The 18617-nt window shown below is 38.3% G+C and overlaps 3 protein-coding genes across 6 annotated transcripts; 2 read left to right on the forward strand and 1 right to left on the reverse strand.

Annotated features, from left to right (window-relative positions):
- Positions 1-5038: 5038 nt before the first annotated feature.
- Positions 5039-9356, forward strand: LOC115662310 (nuclear transport factor 2-like). Of its 2 annotated transcripts, none has more exons than XM_030584477.2 (9): positions 5039-5220; positions 5963-6207; positions 6809-7112; positions 7191-7396; positions 7494-7668; positions 7986-8107; positions 8194-8256; positions 8591-8654; positions 8766-9356. In XM_030584477.2, the coding sequence occupies exons 2-9, from the start codon at positions 6022-6024 to the stop codon at positions 9011-9013; spliced, it is 1368 nt and encodes a 455-aa protein (XP_030440337.2). In that variant the 5' UTR covers positions 5039-5220; positions 5963-6021; the 3' UTR covers positions 9014-9356. The 2 variants fall into 2 exon arrangements, with proteins under 2 accessions (XP_030440337.2, XP_030440340.2); XM_030584480.2 differs by having other exon boundaries at positions 7989-8107.
- Positions 9357-10477: 1121 nt separating this feature from the next.
- LOC115693079 (mitochondrial import receptor subunit TOM5 homolog) lies at positions 10478-13919 on the forward strand. 3 transcript variants are annotated; one of them, XM_030620050.2, is made up of 2 exons: positions 10478-10665; positions 13617-13919. In XM_030620050.2, exons 1-2 carry the CDS (start codon positions 10579-10581, stop codon positions 13692-13694), a joined length of 165 nt encoding a protein of 54 aa, XP_030475910.1. In that variant the 5' UTR covers positions 10478-10578; the 3' UTR covers positions 13695-13919. The 3 variants fall into 3 exon arrangements, with proteins under 3 accessions (XP_030475910.1, XP_056170474.1, XP_056170475.1); XM_056314499.1 differs by lacking the exon at positions 13617-13919 and adding an exon at positions 10764-12852 and having other exon boundaries at positions 10511-10665; XM_056314500.1 differs by lacking the exon at positions 13617-13919 and adding an exon at positions 10732-12852 and having other exon boundaries at positions 10513-10665.
- Positions 13920-14253: 334 nt separating this feature from the next.
- LOC115693070 (phosphoserine phosphatase, chloroplastic) lies at positions 14254-17918 on the reverse strand. The gene is made up of 9 exons (XM_030620043.2): positions 17724-17918; positions 17032-17262; positions 16646-16778; positions 16454-16558; positions 15661-15754; positions 15149-15298; positions 15018-15071; positions 14410-14677; positions 14254-14321 (listed from the first exon to the last, which is right to left on the reverse strand). Exons 2-8 carry the CDS (start codon positions 17252-17254, stop codon positions 14552-14554), a joined length of 885 nt encoding a protein of 294 aa, XP_030475903.1. The 5' UTR covers positions 17255-17262; positions 17724-17918; the 3' UTR covers positions 14254-14321; positions 14410-14551.
- Positions 17919-18617: the final 699 nt, after the last annotated feature.

Genomic DNA, 18617 nt, shown 5'->3' on the forward strand with positions numbered 1-18617 from the left:
AGTTCAAATATGGTGGCTGATTGGGTTGCGAAATCTCATAAGAAGCGGTGTCTCCCTCGTGACTGGATTTCTTTTCCCCCACAAGCCCTTTGGGCTTTGCTATGTAAAGATGCTCCCTCTGCGGGCCCCGTTGGTTAGAACTTATACGATATAAATAAAAGTCTCGTTTTCGACCAAAAAAAAAAAACTTTCAGAAGTTATATCATCTTCAGTAATAACACAAAAAAAATTTATATTTGAGAGCTCTTCTCCACTAAAACAATTATTACAAAATTACAAAATTGATTTCAAAGAGGAAAAATGTACGTACCTAGCCGTTGTAAACATAATGAAACTTGGGGTATGTTTGTTTTGGTGAAAGTGTTTTTCGAACTTTCATCCGTTTGATTCTTTGAAAATGATTTGGTCAACGAAAAATACTTTTTGGTCAATACAAATATCATGTTTAATTTTAGGAAAGTGAATTCCTTAATCTAAGAAGGTGAAAATACTTTCCGGAATTGCTCATCTTGAATTTGTTAATATTTTTTCTTGTCTTTTCTTTTCTTTTATTTTTCTTTTCTTTCTAAGAAAGAAAACAATCGTGTATTTTCTTTTCTTAATAAAAATATTTTAAAAATATAAAATAATTTGAAATAATTTAAAAAATATATAAAAAGTTATATAATTTTCACCATCATATTTTCCTCACCAAACAACTGAAAATACTTTTCAAGTTTCTTTTTTAGATTTTAGCCAAACACCGAAAAATGAACTCATTTTCCTAGAAAGTACTTTCCGAAAATGGTCCATTTTCCGCAAAATAAACGGACTCTTGATGTGAACTCAAATTGCAATAACTATTATAAGTTATGTACAATAAGTAACCGATTCCATTGGACCAGATTGGAACCGAATCAAACCAGTGGTCTGATCTGGTCCCTGATTCCAAAAATCGGGAATCAATCCTTCTAATTCGGTTCTCGGTTCCCCGGTGGAATCGGTTTGGACGAGAAATCAATCGCCTCTAATTTCAATGAGATCGCTTCAGTGGGGGCAATTGCACTTGAGGATCATTTTTTTGTCTAAATAGCCCCCACCTCTAATCTTTTATATAATTTATGCAATTAAGTCCCTAAATTATCACCCAACGTGTAATTAATGTCATGTTCGAACCCTCTATCATTCAATCAAGTCCCTAAAGCCATTTTGAATTTTGACTATTGTGTTTTAACTAAATCGGATTAATGAAATTTGCTGATGTGAGCACCGATTTAACAAAAATAACATTGAATGGAAGAAATTTTATGCGCAAGTTTTATGCACGTACATATTCACTTGGAATCGGGAAAAAAAAACGTGTGCACCATTTTTACCTATAAAATTAGACATTCCTTTGTTCAATCACTTTAGAGAGGCGTTCCCGCTCACTAAATCCTCTGGAATATAAGACTTAAAAAAAATCCTCTTGAATAATGCTTTTTTTTGTTTTATTTTATCATATAAATTTTCATACAAACACAAGAAAATCAAGCAAATCAGAATTGAAATCTGTTCTTTGTGATGGGTATAGATAATTAAGGCTCCGCTCGTTACACAGAGAATATGATAATTTTGGAAAATATTTTTCGGAAAGTCATTTTCTAAGAAAATAATAATATTTTTCGATGTTCGTTTGAGATCTGAAAATTATTTTCTATCGTTCGTTATGAAAATTTGATTTGATTTTCCTCCTTGTATTCCTTTTAATAAATTTTATTTTATTTTTATAAAAATTCGAATTGTTAATTATTTTATTTTTGAATTTTAATAATTTTTTTATATTTTTTCTCTTTTTTTTCTTTTCTTTCTTCCTTTACTGGTTGCCGGTGACAGTGACGACCAGCGACCGGCCACAAGCAAGGGACGAGCTCGTCGGCCTCGCCTTTGGTCATAGGGAAAATGAAAAATAAAACGAAAAAAAGAAAACAAAAGAAAAATAAAATAATTAAAAAGAAAAGGAACATGATTTCCTCTCTTCAAAAAGAAGAAATCATCTTCCCCACTTTTGAGATTGTTTTTTTTATTGAGGAAAAATATTTTTCGCAAATCGAATGCCGGAAAATCTAGAAAACATTTTCTTTGAAGTTATTTTCTGCAAAACAAACGGAACCTAATTTTCTTTCTTCACTCTTTTTTTAACTTGATTTCAACTTTGAGAAGGAAGATCACAATGTCAGATGCACTGTTTTAATTGAATGAGCGATTTTATCATGGTTTTAAGGGTTTTCAATATTAACAATTTTATAATAGTTATCTAAGTAAATCCAATTAAAAGTTCAAAAGCAACATATAAAAGTTGTGAGATCGTTAAGGGATGTATTGCATAATGGGGATAATATTAGGAACTTAGATATTACAACAAGATGCGCGTAGATGTTCCCTATCTATTCTTGACTTAAAAAAAAGTCAACTGCACTATTTTGTGAATTCTATCGACAAATACAAATATCATAAAACTTGGCACGAATATCACTCTAAGCAAACTCGAGTCTAACATAGAAGCATTTATTAATTACCTATACAGTACACTTAATTTAGGATCTTCATTTATCGGGAAAATTGTCCAAAAAATCATACACCTATTACATTTTTGCCAATTCGGTCTTAAACATTTGCAATTTTGCTGATTGAATTATAAACCCTTTGTCAATCTGCCAATTGAGTCCATATGGGTAATTTTCGCCTGAATTCGCTAACGTGGATATCAACTATCCTATATGGCATAATCGATATTGACGCGAACGAATTTTAATAATATTTTTTGATTTTTTATTATTTTCCTGATTTTTTTTTCGTTTCTTCTTCCTTTCGCCAATGATCGGCCATAGCTAGGTGGGCTAGCCTCGCCTACTAAGGGTTGTCGTCACCTACCATAGGCAAGGCCCGCCTGGGCGAGGGTGAGCCCTGACGAGGGATGGCCTCGCTAGATCAGGCCTAGGCGAGGTCGACCCTTGCTAGATTGGGCAAGGTCAACCCTCGCCCAAACCAGGGCGACCTCACTAGATTTGGCGAGGCTCGCCCTCGCTTGGCCAGGCCTCACCTGTGGAGGCGATGGCGACCTTCTCCTAGTGAGACCAACCCCGCCTGGCCATCGCCTATGGTTGGTGCTCAATCACTAGCAAAAGAAGGAAGAAGAAGGGAAAAAAACTCATAAAAAATAGTAAAAATATTATTAAAAATTGTCCACGTCAGTAGCGGTTGTGCCACGTAAGACGATTGATATCCACGTTAACGAATTCGTAGCCTGCTAGACTCAATTGACAAAATGTAAAATGGTTTATGACTCAATTGGCAAAATTGAAAATTTTAAGATTAAATTGGCAAAAGTGCAATATGTTTAAAACTTTTTGGACAATTTTCCCTCATTTATCACAAAAATCACTTCTCCAAATTGACGTAATTTCAATGGCGAATCTTGTCATGTGTTAAAATTTACCAAAACCAATTTACTTGGATGGGTTAATACCATAAAAAACCTCAAACTATGTCCACTGTGACACAAATACGCTGAACTTTTTTTTGTGTCAGTAAAAACCCTAAATTTACCCATTGCTACACAAATTCTTCAAAAAAAAATTTGTGTCACGTAAAAACCCGATCTTATATCAGTTTGACAAATATACCCCCGAATAAAACTGAAATAGAGGGGTATATATGCACAAAAAAAAAGTTGAGGATATTTGTGTCTCAATGAACTGTTTAAAAAGTTTCGAATGTTTATGACATAATGAACGTAATTTGGAGTTTTTTGTGGTATTTGCCTTACTTACATTCTAAATTACTCTACTTTTTACCACTAAAGTGAATAGCCGAGTTAGTTAAATATTAATTCTCGTGCGGGTAGGGGTCTTCTTAGGCACGAGTTCTGGTCCCAATCGCCCATCCTTCTTGAGGAATCTTGATTTGTTCGTGGCGTTGCTCGCCTTGTGGCAAGTGTAGGATCACTCCCCAGGCTCTATTTATTAATATTTTTTGATTATTTATATTACTTACAAAAATAAATAAATAAAAAATATTTTTTTCATCTACAAAATATTTCCCTTGCAATTCATTTTCCGCATTATTTCTTATAAAAATGAATGAACAAACGAAAATATTTTCACCAATGAAATTATTGTCAATAATAAAAATATTTTTATAAACTAATTATTTCAAGTAGTCATTTTTGAGAAAATATTTCACAAATTAATTATTTTTTGCGAAACAATCGGGACCTAGACAATAATCGCTTTATAATGGCAACTAAGAAGTCGTAAACGAGACGACTATGTAGGAAAAATTTCAAGTAAGAGCATGAAGTGTCATCATTTTCTCAAACAAGGGCCTGAAGTTGATCTTATTTCAATTAAGGGCATGAAGTGCTCTCATTTTCTCAAATAAGGGCTTGAAGTGCACCTTATTTCAATTAAGGGCCTAAAGTTTTTATGTCAATCTCAAAAAAGGATTTGACATCACCGGCTGGTCAAAGGGTATTTTTGTTCTCTACATTTTTTTTTAAATTTTTTAAATTTTTGAGATGTATTAAACTTTTCAACGCAAACATACAAGAGGAAGCTGAACACAAAAACCTCGAACCAGAAGTGACAGAGAATGTCCCACAAAAATGAAAAAGGCTAATTTTTTGTTTAAAAAGAAAACACAAAATAAACAAGGCGAGAGGGTCGCGACCCTCTCCAGGCATGGCCCTCGCCTCAAGTCAGTGAGTGTTGCCGTTGCCGGCGCCGGTGACCCCGTCAGCCATGGCCGACACCTCACAGGCGATGAGGTTATATTTTACTTTGACACTGACATGGTCACTTTATACTCTCAATTGAAATAAGATTCACTTTAAGTCATTATTTAAGAAAATAAGGAAACTTTCATGTACTTATATGGAATGTTCCCCCAAATGTGTATAACAACAATGAACGAATCAACCGAAAAATAAATAGACACGTGGGGGAAAGAAAAAAGAGGGGGACAGCGTCCGAAGTCATCATGGCTGGCTCTCGAAATCATCGTATCAAAACCCAAAATACGCAAAGAGTAAAAAGAGAGGCCTTTCTTCCTTTCCTTCCTTCAGAATCTTTGTTGTGTCCTCTGGTTTTCTTCCGGCACCAGCTCTCTCTTCTCTCTCTCTCTCTCTGCTCTTTAAGCAACCCTTTGGATCTCTCTCCTCCTCCCTCTCTCTCCCTCTCTCAAGCTCGGATCACCAACCAGGTACTTTTCTCTCCTCCTGTCCCCGGCCTTCGTTCTCATCTTTCCCTTTTCTTGGGTTTTCTCGTTCGGGTGTAAAGATCTAATCTTTCCACCCATCTCGTACGGTACGGCTCTTGTTTTGGCTCGCGGGTGTTTCTGTTCTGTACAGCCCTTCCTCGTTTGCTTCGTGTCGTTCTCGTCATTTGTGGGCAAATTACTTTAAATTCATTTTTCAAGATTACATGTTTTGTCTAACCCAGATGTTGATTCGGTCGTGTGGGTTGAATCTTTTTCGGTAGGTTTGTATCTCTGCCGCCCTTGAATTGTTTGCCATGGGTTTGGCGTTGCGGCGTGCGGGCAGCGGTTTGCTTGTGGTGTATCTGGTGTTTGACATTGCTTTTTTTCTTTTCTTTGTATTGATAATCATTTGTTGTTTGTTAAGAATAATGCCTCACGACGTACTTTAGTGCTGCCGATGTGGTGCTTCGCTTAATGTTTGGTTGGATTTGATGAATGGTTGTGACACTCTCTGATCCGATGCATGACTACAAATGCGGTGTTCGCTTTAACATACTTCCGCTTGTATTTTTTGGGTATTGGATGTATTGGCATTGGTCAGCTATAAAGGTAACCAGTTCTTCTGAACTTCCGCTTCTTTCGTAATGGGAGTGTCATTTCTCTGTGAGCTGCTGTATGCAATCGGATTGTCGGAAGTATCATTTCGTACCTTTCATAACGGAAGCTTGCTGGCTAAATTTTACAGCTGACACGTCTGGCCTGGACTTTTGCTGGAAAGTTTGGTGGTTGAATTCTAATTATTAGATGGCGGTCCAAGAAGCCGGTTCGGCCCCAACTCCCACCGCGCAAGTTGTGGGTAATGCCTTTGTGGAGCAGTATTACCACATCCTTCACCAGTCTCCTGGTCTGGTGCATAGATTTTACCAGGACTCGAGTTTCCTAAGTCGGCCAGATGTCAGTGGCAACATAACAACAGTTACAACGACGCAAGTAAGTGCATCACTTGGGATGACTGATTTTATTGGATCCGGAACTATCACTAATGTTGCTGAGAAATGTTAGGCATTATTCTTATATCAAATGTAGTGAAGATATGCAAGTTTCATAATATTTCTTCTGGTTTTGGCTCAGAATATTTCTCCTGCTCTTTCCAATTTTTCTGCTTGGGCCTTACGCATTTAATGCAAGTCGTGCATGCTGTGTGCCTTGCGCGTGCATGGAAAAGCCTTCAATTGACCTTAACTATGGGGGACGAATCAGCTAAGGATGTGATTTTTAGGAGTATGTGATATATCTGCAATGCAGATATTGTTATGATTTATGTAAGGACAACTATCCAGTGAGCTATTAATTTCTCAGAAAACTATTTGTTACTTCATATATGCGTGCATTTAAATTCCTGATCATTTTGGAAAATTAGCTTAAAGTGTGATGTATTCGAGTTTTCTCTCTTTCTTCTACTATGCAAGAAGTGGCATCTAATATAGTGAGACATATTACTGCTGCATCATTTTTTCAACCAAGTAGCTTGCTTGACATGCTAAGAAATTAGTTGGCTAACACATTGTTGCACCTTCATTTACTGAATCAGGCTATCAATGAAAAGATACTATCTTTGAAGTATGAGGATTATACAGCAGAGATAGAAACCGCAGATGCTCAGGAGTCCTATGGTAAAGGGGTGATTGTTTTGGTAACTGGATGCTTAACTGGAAAGGACCATGTGAGGAGAAAATTCACTCAGACATTCTTTCTAGCTCCTCAAGAAAAAGGATACTTTGTCTTGAACGATGTTTTTAGGTTTCTCGAGGAGAATGAACCATTACCAATCAATTCTACTGCAAACAATGGCATAAGTAATGCCACTACAACAGCTGCCTTGCCTCCAGAACAAGGTTGGGCATATTCTATAAATATGTTTTATCCATTGTATCTTCTTTTTATTTAGAAGGGGGTCATTTTCTGGTGCACAGAGCACGCCAAGGTTCCTGATGAACTTGCAGCCAAACTGTTGACTCCCTTGGAGGAGGAAGAGCTTAATAATGGACCCGAGATTCTTAATCCTTCTGGCAATGAAGGATATGTGATTGAAGACAAGGCTGTTGAATCCACTCCTCATCAGATTGATTCCTCCTTTGCAAGTGAGGAGGATGCTCCAAAGAAATCTTATGCATCAATTGTAAGTTTGTGCGGTTAAATGTTATTTTTGAACTTTTTTTTCTCCTGGGTAAGGACCCTGATTTTCTTATCAAAATAAATTTATGGTTCTTTTATAGGTCAAAGTAATGCAAGGACATGCAGTGACTGGCAAAGTATTTGTTCCTTCCAAAACGGAAAGGACTCCACCACCACCCGCAAGCGATACTCAACAGCTATCTGTGCAAGCTTCTGTTGTAACTCCCAACCCTAGCATTGACATTGTCCCTGAAAGCAGCAATGTTCATGAAGAAGGTTTGTAGCTCTCTTTAGGTTTTCTTCTTTTGCTACTTTGTAGCACTGCACGTGCAGGTGCGCACATACACACTCATGTTGGCAATTGAAATGGGAATGGAATGAGCATGTCTGCAATTTTGGTCATGCAAAGCGTTGGTCAAGCCCTGACAAGCTTTAGAGTTGTGTTGATTCCCTTTTGTCAACAAAAAATTTATCCAGTTAGAAAAACAAGATTTTTCTTAAAGAGCATTAAATTTGATGTTGTTATTTGCATAAATGTCAAAATTCTCTTATTTATTTATTTATTATTTTATTGATTTTGTTCTTATCTGCAGCAGAGAGTCATTCGATATTCATCCGGAACTTGCCTTTTGACGCAACAGTCGAACAACTTGAGGAGGAGTTTAAACAATTTGGGCCTATCAAGAGTAACGGCATTCAAGTTAGGAGTTCTAAGGTGAGATATATGAATGTTATGTGATTTCCTCAGTTTCTAATTTTTCAATGTAGTTTTCTCACCCCCTATTCTCTTCCTTTCTAAAGCAAGGTTCATGCTTTGGCTTCATCGAGTTTGAAACATCAAGTTCCATGCAAAGTGCTCTTAAGGTATTTCCTCCTGCAGAACACATTGGGAAAGAAATACAACTAAACTTTATTTGGCATTGGTGCAGTAGTTAGCTGGTTATATCATAGAGTTTTGTGGCAAGGCACCGATAGCTTGTGAAATTTGTGAGTCATTGTCAAACTCTCGAGCACTTGCCGAATGGTATTATTTGTCATACCATTCATGTGCCAAATTTCCTGAATGAATATTCAGTTGAGTACTTTGTATGTCAGTTCACAAGCAAACTAGCGTGGCATCCATATCAGATGGACTACTTCAGTCATTGCTTGGTACATACTTTTCTTTAACCAGACCTACTTGACACTAAATTTGCAGGCATCACCAATAACTATCAGGGATCATCGAGCGGTAATCGAAGAGAAGAGAACTACTACCCGAGGTGAAATGCATAGATATAGACCTAGAGGCAAATTTAGGGTTACTTCAGAAGCTTGAACCCTAATATGCTCACTATGTTGGAAGCTAACTAACCCTCTGGTCTTTGGTTCAGTGGCGAACAGTGGAAGAGGGAGGTATTCTTTGGGAAGAGGCGGATTCAGGAGCGACAGCTTTAGGGGCCGTGGGAACTTTGGCGGTGGTCGGGGATATGGAAGGAACGACTTCCGAAACCAGGGGGAATTCTCGGGTCGGCTGAGGGGTCCGATGGGACGTGGTGGAGATGGCTATCAACGTGCTTATCAGAATGGGAATGCAAAGGGCAGCCGTGAAGGTGCAAATCGAATGGCCGGTGCTGTGTAAAGTGACATCGACGTGACATGACAGTAGTAGTAAGTAGGCAAAGCAATTTTGAGAGTAGAGAGTTGTTCTGATCGATCTTTTTTTCTCGTTGCGGTTTTTTCTTGTCTCGAATTTTAACAAAAGTATAGTTATTTGGGTAATATTGCAGTTCGTGCAATTGTTTTGGCCACCAGCGGTTTCTCTGCTCGGTACAATACCTCGTAGACAAACCTCTGGCTGCTTGTAGTAGGTCCATCTATTGATCAATTTGAGACTTACAATTGAGTTTTGTGATTGACCCTCGACTCTAGTCATCTTCCCGTGATGATCATTAATATCCTATGCATCCATCTTGACTTCTAAAGTATCGTCGTCGTTTTCGCCTTTACTTTGTCTGATATTCATCTTCCGATGCTTCCATTTCTATTTCTAAAGAATTGCCATCGTTGGCGCCTTTATTTTGTAGGGTCTTTTTACTTTCTTCATGCTCGTTTGGTTTTGTTCGAGGAAAGCAAAGAGTAGTACCGTAAAAAAGCAACAAAAAATTCACATGTCGATATTAGTATGATTTAAAAGGAATTATTTGTTTCGCATTGAATGAAAGTTGTGCTATGAGAATTGAAATATATGAACAAAAATAAGTTAAAGAAAAGTAAAGTCATGCCGAATATAAACTTAGAAGTGAAAAAATTTGGATCTCTAGACAGAATTCGACTGCCAATTTCGATGGCTAGGATATGATTTGACTAGGAAAATTGTTGGGTTAAATGTTTCTTGTATGGTTTATGACATTATGTAAAACATGGTGTATGTTATGATAGAATTCCAATGATTATGAGTCTCGAATATCTTGCTTAAGGTAACATATAAATAAGTTTTGACTTGAGACTCGAATAATTAATATTATTATATATATTTTTTGGGTCAAAATTAATACTATTATATAAAACAAAAGAAAATATCTTATTTTTAAGTGATATCAATCATTTTTTTTCTCCTCAAATATCATTTATTAATACGTCCATGAGCAAATATGCAAGTCAGAAATTCTACTTCATTTCTTACTAATATCATATTTAAAGCTCGAATTTATAACAACCTTCGTAAAATATTCTAGATCATGCAATACTTTGCTCATTACTTGTGTATCAATACGATATCTTTGTCTTATGTATTTCGATATATCCATTACTTATTGATTTCAAATTTTTCGCACTAAGGCGATTCTAATTAATTTTTCGAATATTCTTTCTTTTTAGGTACAGGCAACACGTGTCCACATTCGCTGGCGCCATCTAACTATTGACAAAACAATAAAAAATAAAATAATTATATGTCCTCATTTTCCACCAACTTAATCAATAAAATGGGTTGGTATATAATTAAAGTTTTTTTGGTGGATTATGCTAATAAAATAAAAAAATGAAAGTGCCAGAGCACAGTTCTAAAAATGAGCTAAAACTACCCATTTCGTATTTTACAATTTTACCCTTGCAGGTCCGGTAAACACGGGCATTTCCGCTCGTCTGCTAACCTCTTCAATCTCCTACCCTAAGCTCCTGAGCCTGAGCTCGGTCTCATCATCAATGGCGGACTCTGCGATTTCCGTCGACAAGCTCAAGGCGTTCTGGCGTTCCCAGGTTCACGACGACGAAAACTGGGCTTTCAACATGGTACCCTCTCCCTCTCCCTCTCTCTCTCTCTCTCTCTCGAACATATCTGCTAGATTATAGCTTTAGCTCGTGTGATCTTCGTCGCACATGTCTTCAAGGTCCGGTATAGGAGGGCCCCTTGTTGCGATTCAGGTTCAGGGATTAGGCTCTCGAGTGTAGCAGGAGAACATGCGAATGCCCATTATTTCATGCGTAGAAGATGCTCATCAACTTCCGCTCAATTCTCGCGGAGCTCTCGGTGTCGCCGCAGACCCTTTTGTCCACCAAGCGACTGCACGCCGTGATAACCAGGACCCATCTCTCCAGCGACCCGTTTTACGCCACCAGGGTGGTCCAACGCTACGCCATGAGCAACGGCCTCGCCTATGCTCGTAGGCTGTTCGATGAAACGCCTCGGAGAAGCGTCTTTCTGTGGAACTCCATCATTCGTGCCTACGCGCGAGCGGGCGACTTCGATGAAGCGTTTTCAATGTTCGGGCAGATGGTTAGGAGCGAGATAAGGCCTGATAATTTCACGTATGCTTGTCTTACGCGGGCATGCTGTGACAGGGCTGATTTGGGTAGGCTGAAAATTGTGCAAGGAGGGGCTGTAGTTTCTGGTTTGGGTTGGGACTCAATCTGCAGTAGTGCCCTCGTGACTGCTTATTCAAGGTTAGGCCATGTTGATGAAGCAAGCAGAGTGTTTTATGCTATGCCCGAGTCTGATCAGGATTTGGTGATGTGGAATTCCATGATTTCTGGTTATGGGCATCTTTGTGAGTGGGATAAGGGGTTGAAATTGTTTAGTGAGATGAGAAGCCTGGGAAGGTTACCTGATGGGTATACTTTGGTTGGGTTGATTTCTGGTTTGGCAGATATGAGCTTGATAGGTGTCGGGCAAAGTATACATGGACTTTGTTTGAAAAGTTGTCTAGACTCCGATGCTTATGTGGGTGCTGCTCTAGTTAGTATGTATGCAAGATGTACGTGCATGGATTCGGCATGTAAAGTTTTTGGAGGTTTGTCCCAGCCTGATTTAGTTGCATGGTCCGCTCTGGTAATGGGCTATTGCCTATGTGGAGATGGTGAAAAGGCACTCCTGGTTTTCAGAAAGTTGACAATTGAGTGTAGGATGGTAGACCGTGTTTTGATCTCTAGTGTGCTTGTGGCAATTGCACAATTAGCAAATGTAAGGCCCGGTAAAGAGATACACGGTTTTGTTCTCCGCCATGGATTGGAATCCGATATTATGGTTTCGTCTGCGTTCGTAGATATGTATTCAAAGTGTGGTTTCTTGGATGAGGGAATGCACATTTTTGAGCATATGTCTGATAGGAATATCATTACGTACAATTCCATCATTTTGGGTCTTGGGCTCCATGGACTAGCTTCCCAGGCATTTCAATTATTTGAGGAAATACTTCGCATTGGAGTATATCCTGATCAATGTACTTTCTCTGCTCTCCTTTGTGCTTGCTGTCACGCTGGCCTTATAGAAGACGGAAAGCAAATTTTCAGGAGAATGGAAGATGAGTTCTGCCTCCAACCTGGGACCAAGCATTACGTTTACATGGTAAAGCTTCTTGGCGCCGCTGGAGAGTTGGAAGAAGCGTTCAATTTCGTTCAGTCCTTGCCACAACCAGTGGATCCTGGGGTCTGGGGTGCACTACTATCATGTTGTGAGATGTGTGGTAATTCCACAATGGCTGGTATTATAGCTCAGCAGCTCTTTCAAATGGAGCCAGAGAAGGGTGCCTACAGAGTGATGCTTTCGAAAACTTATGCTAGTGATGGAAGATGGTCTGATGTGAAGAAACTGAGAGATGAGATAATAGACGGTAGACAGAAAAGAATCCCTGGGCTGAGCTGGATTGGATGTTCTGGCAATCAGATTGACAATAAATTGTCGACCTGTTAATCCTGTTATGACTGGAGCAAGTAGAGGTTAAAAATAGAGGGTGATCAGGGAGGAGGAGAAGAGTGTCATATAATACATCGTTTTCCTTTTTGTAGCCTTGGATAATTGGTGGTATGAGTGTTATGATTTTTCTTGATAATCTTGTAGTCGTTCCATCTTTTTGAATTTGTAACAGGTATGGTATCATCTTCATACCTTTCTGAGTATATATAATGTTTTCAGACGGGAGTCTGATAAATCTTTTTCAGGGAGCAAGATCCATAGGAATGGTCGCAGCTACATAAGATTTAGTTTGGATTTGGAACTTCTGATGAGTGATTAACTGGTCTTCTGTTTCTGACTCATGGAAAAAAAGAATCATGAAATTGATAATGAACGATGGACAGTTGCTTTCGCTTTTGTTTATATTGGTATTTGTGTATTGAAGGCTGACTGAACTTATGCGGTGGAGATTGATGGTCATGTACCTGTTAATATGCTGCCCCCCTCACTCTCTTTATGGTGCGCAAAGATGTGTTTTCTGATAAAACCTTGGACTGATGCCACTGAATAGTATGGTTTATGAATAATCAAGTGACTCATGGTTATTCAACGTCTGTGTCTGTTGGATGTGAGCAAGCTTCATTTTACCTTTGTAATAGTTAAAAATAGCTCCTATTGCATCTTCCTGAGCTTCAAGGTTGGATAGAAGTAGTTAATTTCTCGATAGGTTTTTTTCGGTTATCGTATTAACATCCTCTGGAAGCTGTTAATTTCTAAAAAGTTTTCGTTTTATATCGTATTAGCATATTCTGGAAAGTATGACCTCATTCCATGCAGTTGCAATTAGTCCCTATTCCATGAGATATTCATGCTTTAGATGCATTGCTTAATTTTCAGTGGACAGATTATGGTTTAATGTATGTTTTTTTATAGTTTTGTGGATGCATACCAGCAATGGCACTTACTGCTTGCTTGTTTCCTCTGAAGGAAGTATAAATATATGGTCTATGGGGATTCACCGTTCAGTAAGTTGATAGCATCTTAAACTTGGTTCGAACTCCCTTTCTTGCAGAAACTGCTGCGAGCTGCTGGATTGTTTGCGGGGTCTATTTTCCTGATGCGGCAGTATGGTGACCTTATGGCCGTGTGATGATCAATAGAAGTCAATATGCCTTTGGAACCATATCACATCCCGGATTTGATGAAATAGGATGAATTGATATGTAGCTGAAGCTCGTCCTGTTGTCTCCATCTTACTCATTCAGAATTGTGTTAGAATTTCTCCATTCATAGTTTTTGAAGCAATTTTTGTACACTGGCAAAGACAGATAGCTTCATGCTTTAGCTGACGATTTTTATGGTTGTGTCTGAACAATACTAGCTGTTGCAAGTATTGGTCCTTACTGGTAACTTGTTTGAATGAACAATTAGCCAGTAGCAGTTGGGGGGCTTGGTTGTTGTTAATTAGAAAATGAGTACGGAGGGCAAAACGGGACAAAAGTAGACAAGATTCTCTGGGGGCCTTTGAATGCTACTCTTGCTTGACGTTCTCAGTGATTCCAGACATTGGATATGTTCAGTTGATTCACATTAGCAACACAAGCAACTTGGTTGTCTTTGCAATTTCTATGGCGGATTAGAGAGAGATACTTGGTTCTTTGAATAGATCATTGCCATCATCAAACTTCCTAGGGGGCTTATTGACAAAGGGATACCAATCTCAATCTCTTACTAATTTCGCAAGCATCAACATAACCAATTAATTGAACGAACATCTCTAATGAGTGTAAACATAATAGTGCAAGGAAGTAGAAAATGCAAAATTAATGTTATTCAAGAAGAAATTGATATAAAATCACTTTTACACCACTAAGTCGAGCTGATGAAAGAATGTCGAAGAGAGTGATATTCTTTCACTCTACATCATCTTCTCATGTGAAATATATACATTTTATCGCAACAATCGAAAGAGGTCTGAAAAATGCGGATGCATCACATGGAACAACTTTAGTCCAAGGAATTTATCAGATCCTTAAAATTGAACACCAGCCAGTCAGCTTTAGCTGCTACAGCCTCTCGAAGTTGAACGCCTCCATAGCATATAAACAAGTCCGCACCACCTGGCTTACGGGCCTGTGAAAAGAACAAAAGAAACAAATTAAGAAAACAGGCATAGAACTAAATATACCTAATGTGCATCCAACTTTTTTGATTCAATGGCCAATCCACCAAAACACAACCACCATTACAAGTAACCTTTTTTGCTTCCATTTCTATCCAGTCACTGTTACAGTCCGATAGGACGAGACTACTAATGCACAAGAAAATCCATGAAACATAAAGTTAAGGAGTTCGCCAGATTCATTTAATAGGAAATGATAATTCAATATTTGTTCAACATGGCAAACAGGAGAATGCCTATCTTGTTTCCTCGATATTTCTTAACCGAAGAAGTGCATGCGATGTCACTAACCTCGAGATCAGTTGCACCGTCCCCGATCATGACTAAAGCTTTGTATCCATGGGCCTGTCAAGAAAGCTTTAAATTGAGGTTTGCTAGTAGTAAGCCATACAATTAAACAAACCTTTGCTATCAAAACCGACCTTCCTTATTTGTTGTACTGCAGTGGCCTTTCCACCGCTTCGAGAGGTAGGCTCATTGGTGTCAAACCCCAAAAACTCCCCAGAACTTCCAAATAGCAGTTGATTGGCAAAAATGTTTTCAGGAGGAATCCCAAGAATTGAGGCAACGGGCTGCAGAAGAATTGCTCAAAGAATCAGAAAATGCATTTTCTTGCATATTTTGCTTCACTATATAGGGTTGCCTTACAAAACTGAAAAAAACAAAACATATGAAGCTATGCAAGTTCGATAACTGTAACCCATCACAATTGAGCATAACATTTGATGGTATCACATGAAAGGTGATCTACTATTCTTAATATCCATTTATACCCTTAATCGTAACTCATCTGCTCCCATTGTGCATAGCATTTGAAAGTGTTTCTTGCGATATAATAAATGCAAGAGTGAAGAAAGACGGGGAGACAGACACTGACTCAGCAGAAAATGCATAATTTTCCCTCAACAGGATTCAGCAGGCAGTAGTACCATACATTGATCATTTGGCGAAATCCTCCAGAGATGAGATAAACATCTGTTTTTTGGGCCTTCAGCTTCATGATCAACTCATTTATACCAGGAGAAATCCTGCCAATAGAAAGCCAAATGATGATATCTACGTACTTCATTCGTAACAGTGAAAAGTTTTCGTGCTTCAAAATTGGTTCTAATGAAAGAGAAAATTACAAAATATCTGCACCAAAATATACCCATCTGGCAAAAACTATTTCAAGATGCATCAAACCAATAACAGTGACTTAACAGGTCAATCATTTGTTATATTTTCCATTTGAATCAACAGAGTGAATTTCGCGCCAGCCGTCACCCATATACAGTGTGCATAAAATTCAAGTAGCACACTTGTTAGTTTTAATTATTTTAACATGACACATCCGTTTGATGGATTGACCAATAATCCCCATACAACATACAGAAACATTAACTTCACATCTGACTACAAATAATATTAACGGTTTAACTAGGCTCCATGAAATCGGGATGTTCCAATTGTCTCAAAGTGCATAAGTTTTTGAGAGTCTGAAACCCACCAATGTTGCTTACCATATTATGACTCGGAAAACTGGAATTTTACTGTGGAAACATCCAGCTTTATGGTCATTATATCAACAAAATTAATCTTGCATGATAGGTCAACTAAAATCATACTCACTCCACTAGGGGCCTGACAGAAACGGTAAATGTGAAGAATCTAAAAGGATATCCTCATGCATAATACTTGTAGAGATCTAGGTAGGAGCAATAGATCAAATAAAGTAGTTAACGTACCTCGGGGGCCTTTTTAAGAAATCTTGGACTTGGGACAAGGAAGGATTGAACAAAGATAATCTCGCAGCCAAGGCCTCCTCGAAAGGAACTGAACCACCCATTGCTCTAAAATATTTGGATTATGCAGCAATGACCGATGCTAATGTACAAAATATATGGGACAAACAACACTAATGATAAGAAACAACTTACCTCGCAGTCCATTCTGCAACAGCTTTTCCAGCTCCACAGAACTCTGCAAGCTCATCGATGCCTTCATCAACACACACAGTGCTATCCACATCAAAGCATACAGCATCGGCATTTCTCCAAAGGTCCAGAACTTCTGGACATACAACAGACAGTTCAGAATCATCAAAAGTAATAAGCTAAGAGTTCACCTATTTATTTTCAAGCTTCAAACACTCGACTCCCCCAGTTATGTTTTCAGTGAAGCATGCAGTTTAGACGCAACCAAGCAATTTCCCTTAACTCACTTTCTAGACTATGACTTAATAAACCCAGATTAATATGAACTGAGCATCAACTCAAGTTCAACAGTGATTTCTGTAAATACCGGCATTCACTGTATATATAACCTTTAGATGGCAATGTGTTGTCAGAGTGACTCAATTTTGAACCCTCCAGTGAATGAACGGAGGCAGAAACCGAGTTAAATGACATTGAGCTCATGGTCATCCACACTCGGTTTCTGTATGGAGTCTGCACGTATCTCAGCGTAGATGTCCGAACAAGAGGCGACAGATGCCGGCTTCTGTGGGTATAAACAGGTGCGCTTTGTACGCACTTCAAACCTTCCATGAATATATCTGTTTCCAGCAGATCAAAGAAATGAATGAAATGGAACTCAAACGCCAACATGGTGTCACTGCTCCATCAATGTAATTGGCTCCACGTAATCAGCCATCACACAACATACATGAGCTTTAAACCAACAAGCACGAGCAACCCCACTTGAAGCCAACCACATAACACACAAGCAAAATGCAAAGGAAACAAACGCAAGTGAATTTGGTGACCTTAACCAAGAGACTACGAAATGGGAGTGACAAGGGTACGAGTTTCACATTGAAAAGGCAACACTTAGCGACCATCTGAATGAGAAACTTTCAAGGGTAATGCAAAGAACAGGAGCGACACCTTGAATAGACGATCCAGAATGCTAAAGTTTAGATCTTTCTGTCATTTCCCAAGCCTTTTCACCTCGACTCAACACATCACAAAGCGAAAAGAATCAAAACACCCAGAGAAGAATGAGCACGAAACTCACTGATACAATTCACGCCCGTTGTTCGTTCGGCTGCAATGGGCGTCGAGCGCTTCTTTTGCCTTTTCGTTTTGCCTTCGCTGGCGTTCTTGCTGTGTTGGATCTGCAATATTCGGATCTGCGTGAGGTTGGTGGAAGAAAGTGGGTGAAACTGGTACGGTTCTGTTTTTCCTTGCCAGATGTATCAAGGTTAGGAGGTCTTTCACTATTGGTCGGATTCGTTGCCTGTTTATGTTGGTGCGGTCCAAACTCCAAATACATTTTCAGTATTACAAAGTTAAACAAAATGAATATCTAAAAGTTTTTTTATTATAAAAAGGGCTAATACTAGAAAAAAACCCAAAATTAATACATCTTGAAAAATTTATCCCAAACTAATTTAAAACCCAAACTGATACATTTGTGACAAATTTACCCTCCGTTAGTTTCCGTTAAATTTTGTTGTCAAATTGCTGAATTGGATGACACGTGGCAATTGACGGGTAGTTTTACTCTTTGTTTGTCATAGGTCTATCAGTTTGTGATTTTTCATGATATTAATTCAATTTAACGGAAACTAACAAATGACATAATTATCACAAGTGTACCAATTTAGGGTTTTTTGTGGCCAAAAAATTAATTTGAAGTAAATTTGTCACGGGTGTACTAATTTGGAGTTTTTTGTGGTAAAAAAATTAGCTTGTGGTAAATTTATCACAGATATATCAGTTTGGAATTTTTCGTGGTATCAACCCTTGAAAAAAAAAATAGAAAACAAAGATAAGCTATTTTTCTTTTCCAAATTTTGAATAGAAATGAGACGTACGTTAGGGAAGATAGGACCTATAGGAAGCAAAAGAAATGTATGATGAGCGCTTTTAGTGAAATTTCTTTTGGGCAGAGTGCGTTCAGTGAGTA

Source organism: Syzygium oleosum, unplaced genomic scaffold (genome assembly GCF_021117445.2).
Source record: "Syzygium oleosum isolate NSW1041296 unplaced genomic scaffold, Sole_v2.1 Sole_v2.09, whole genome shotgun sequence".
NCBI lineage: Eukaryota > Viridiplantae > Streptophyta > Magnoliopsida > Myrtales > Myrtaceae > Syzygium > Syzygium oleosum.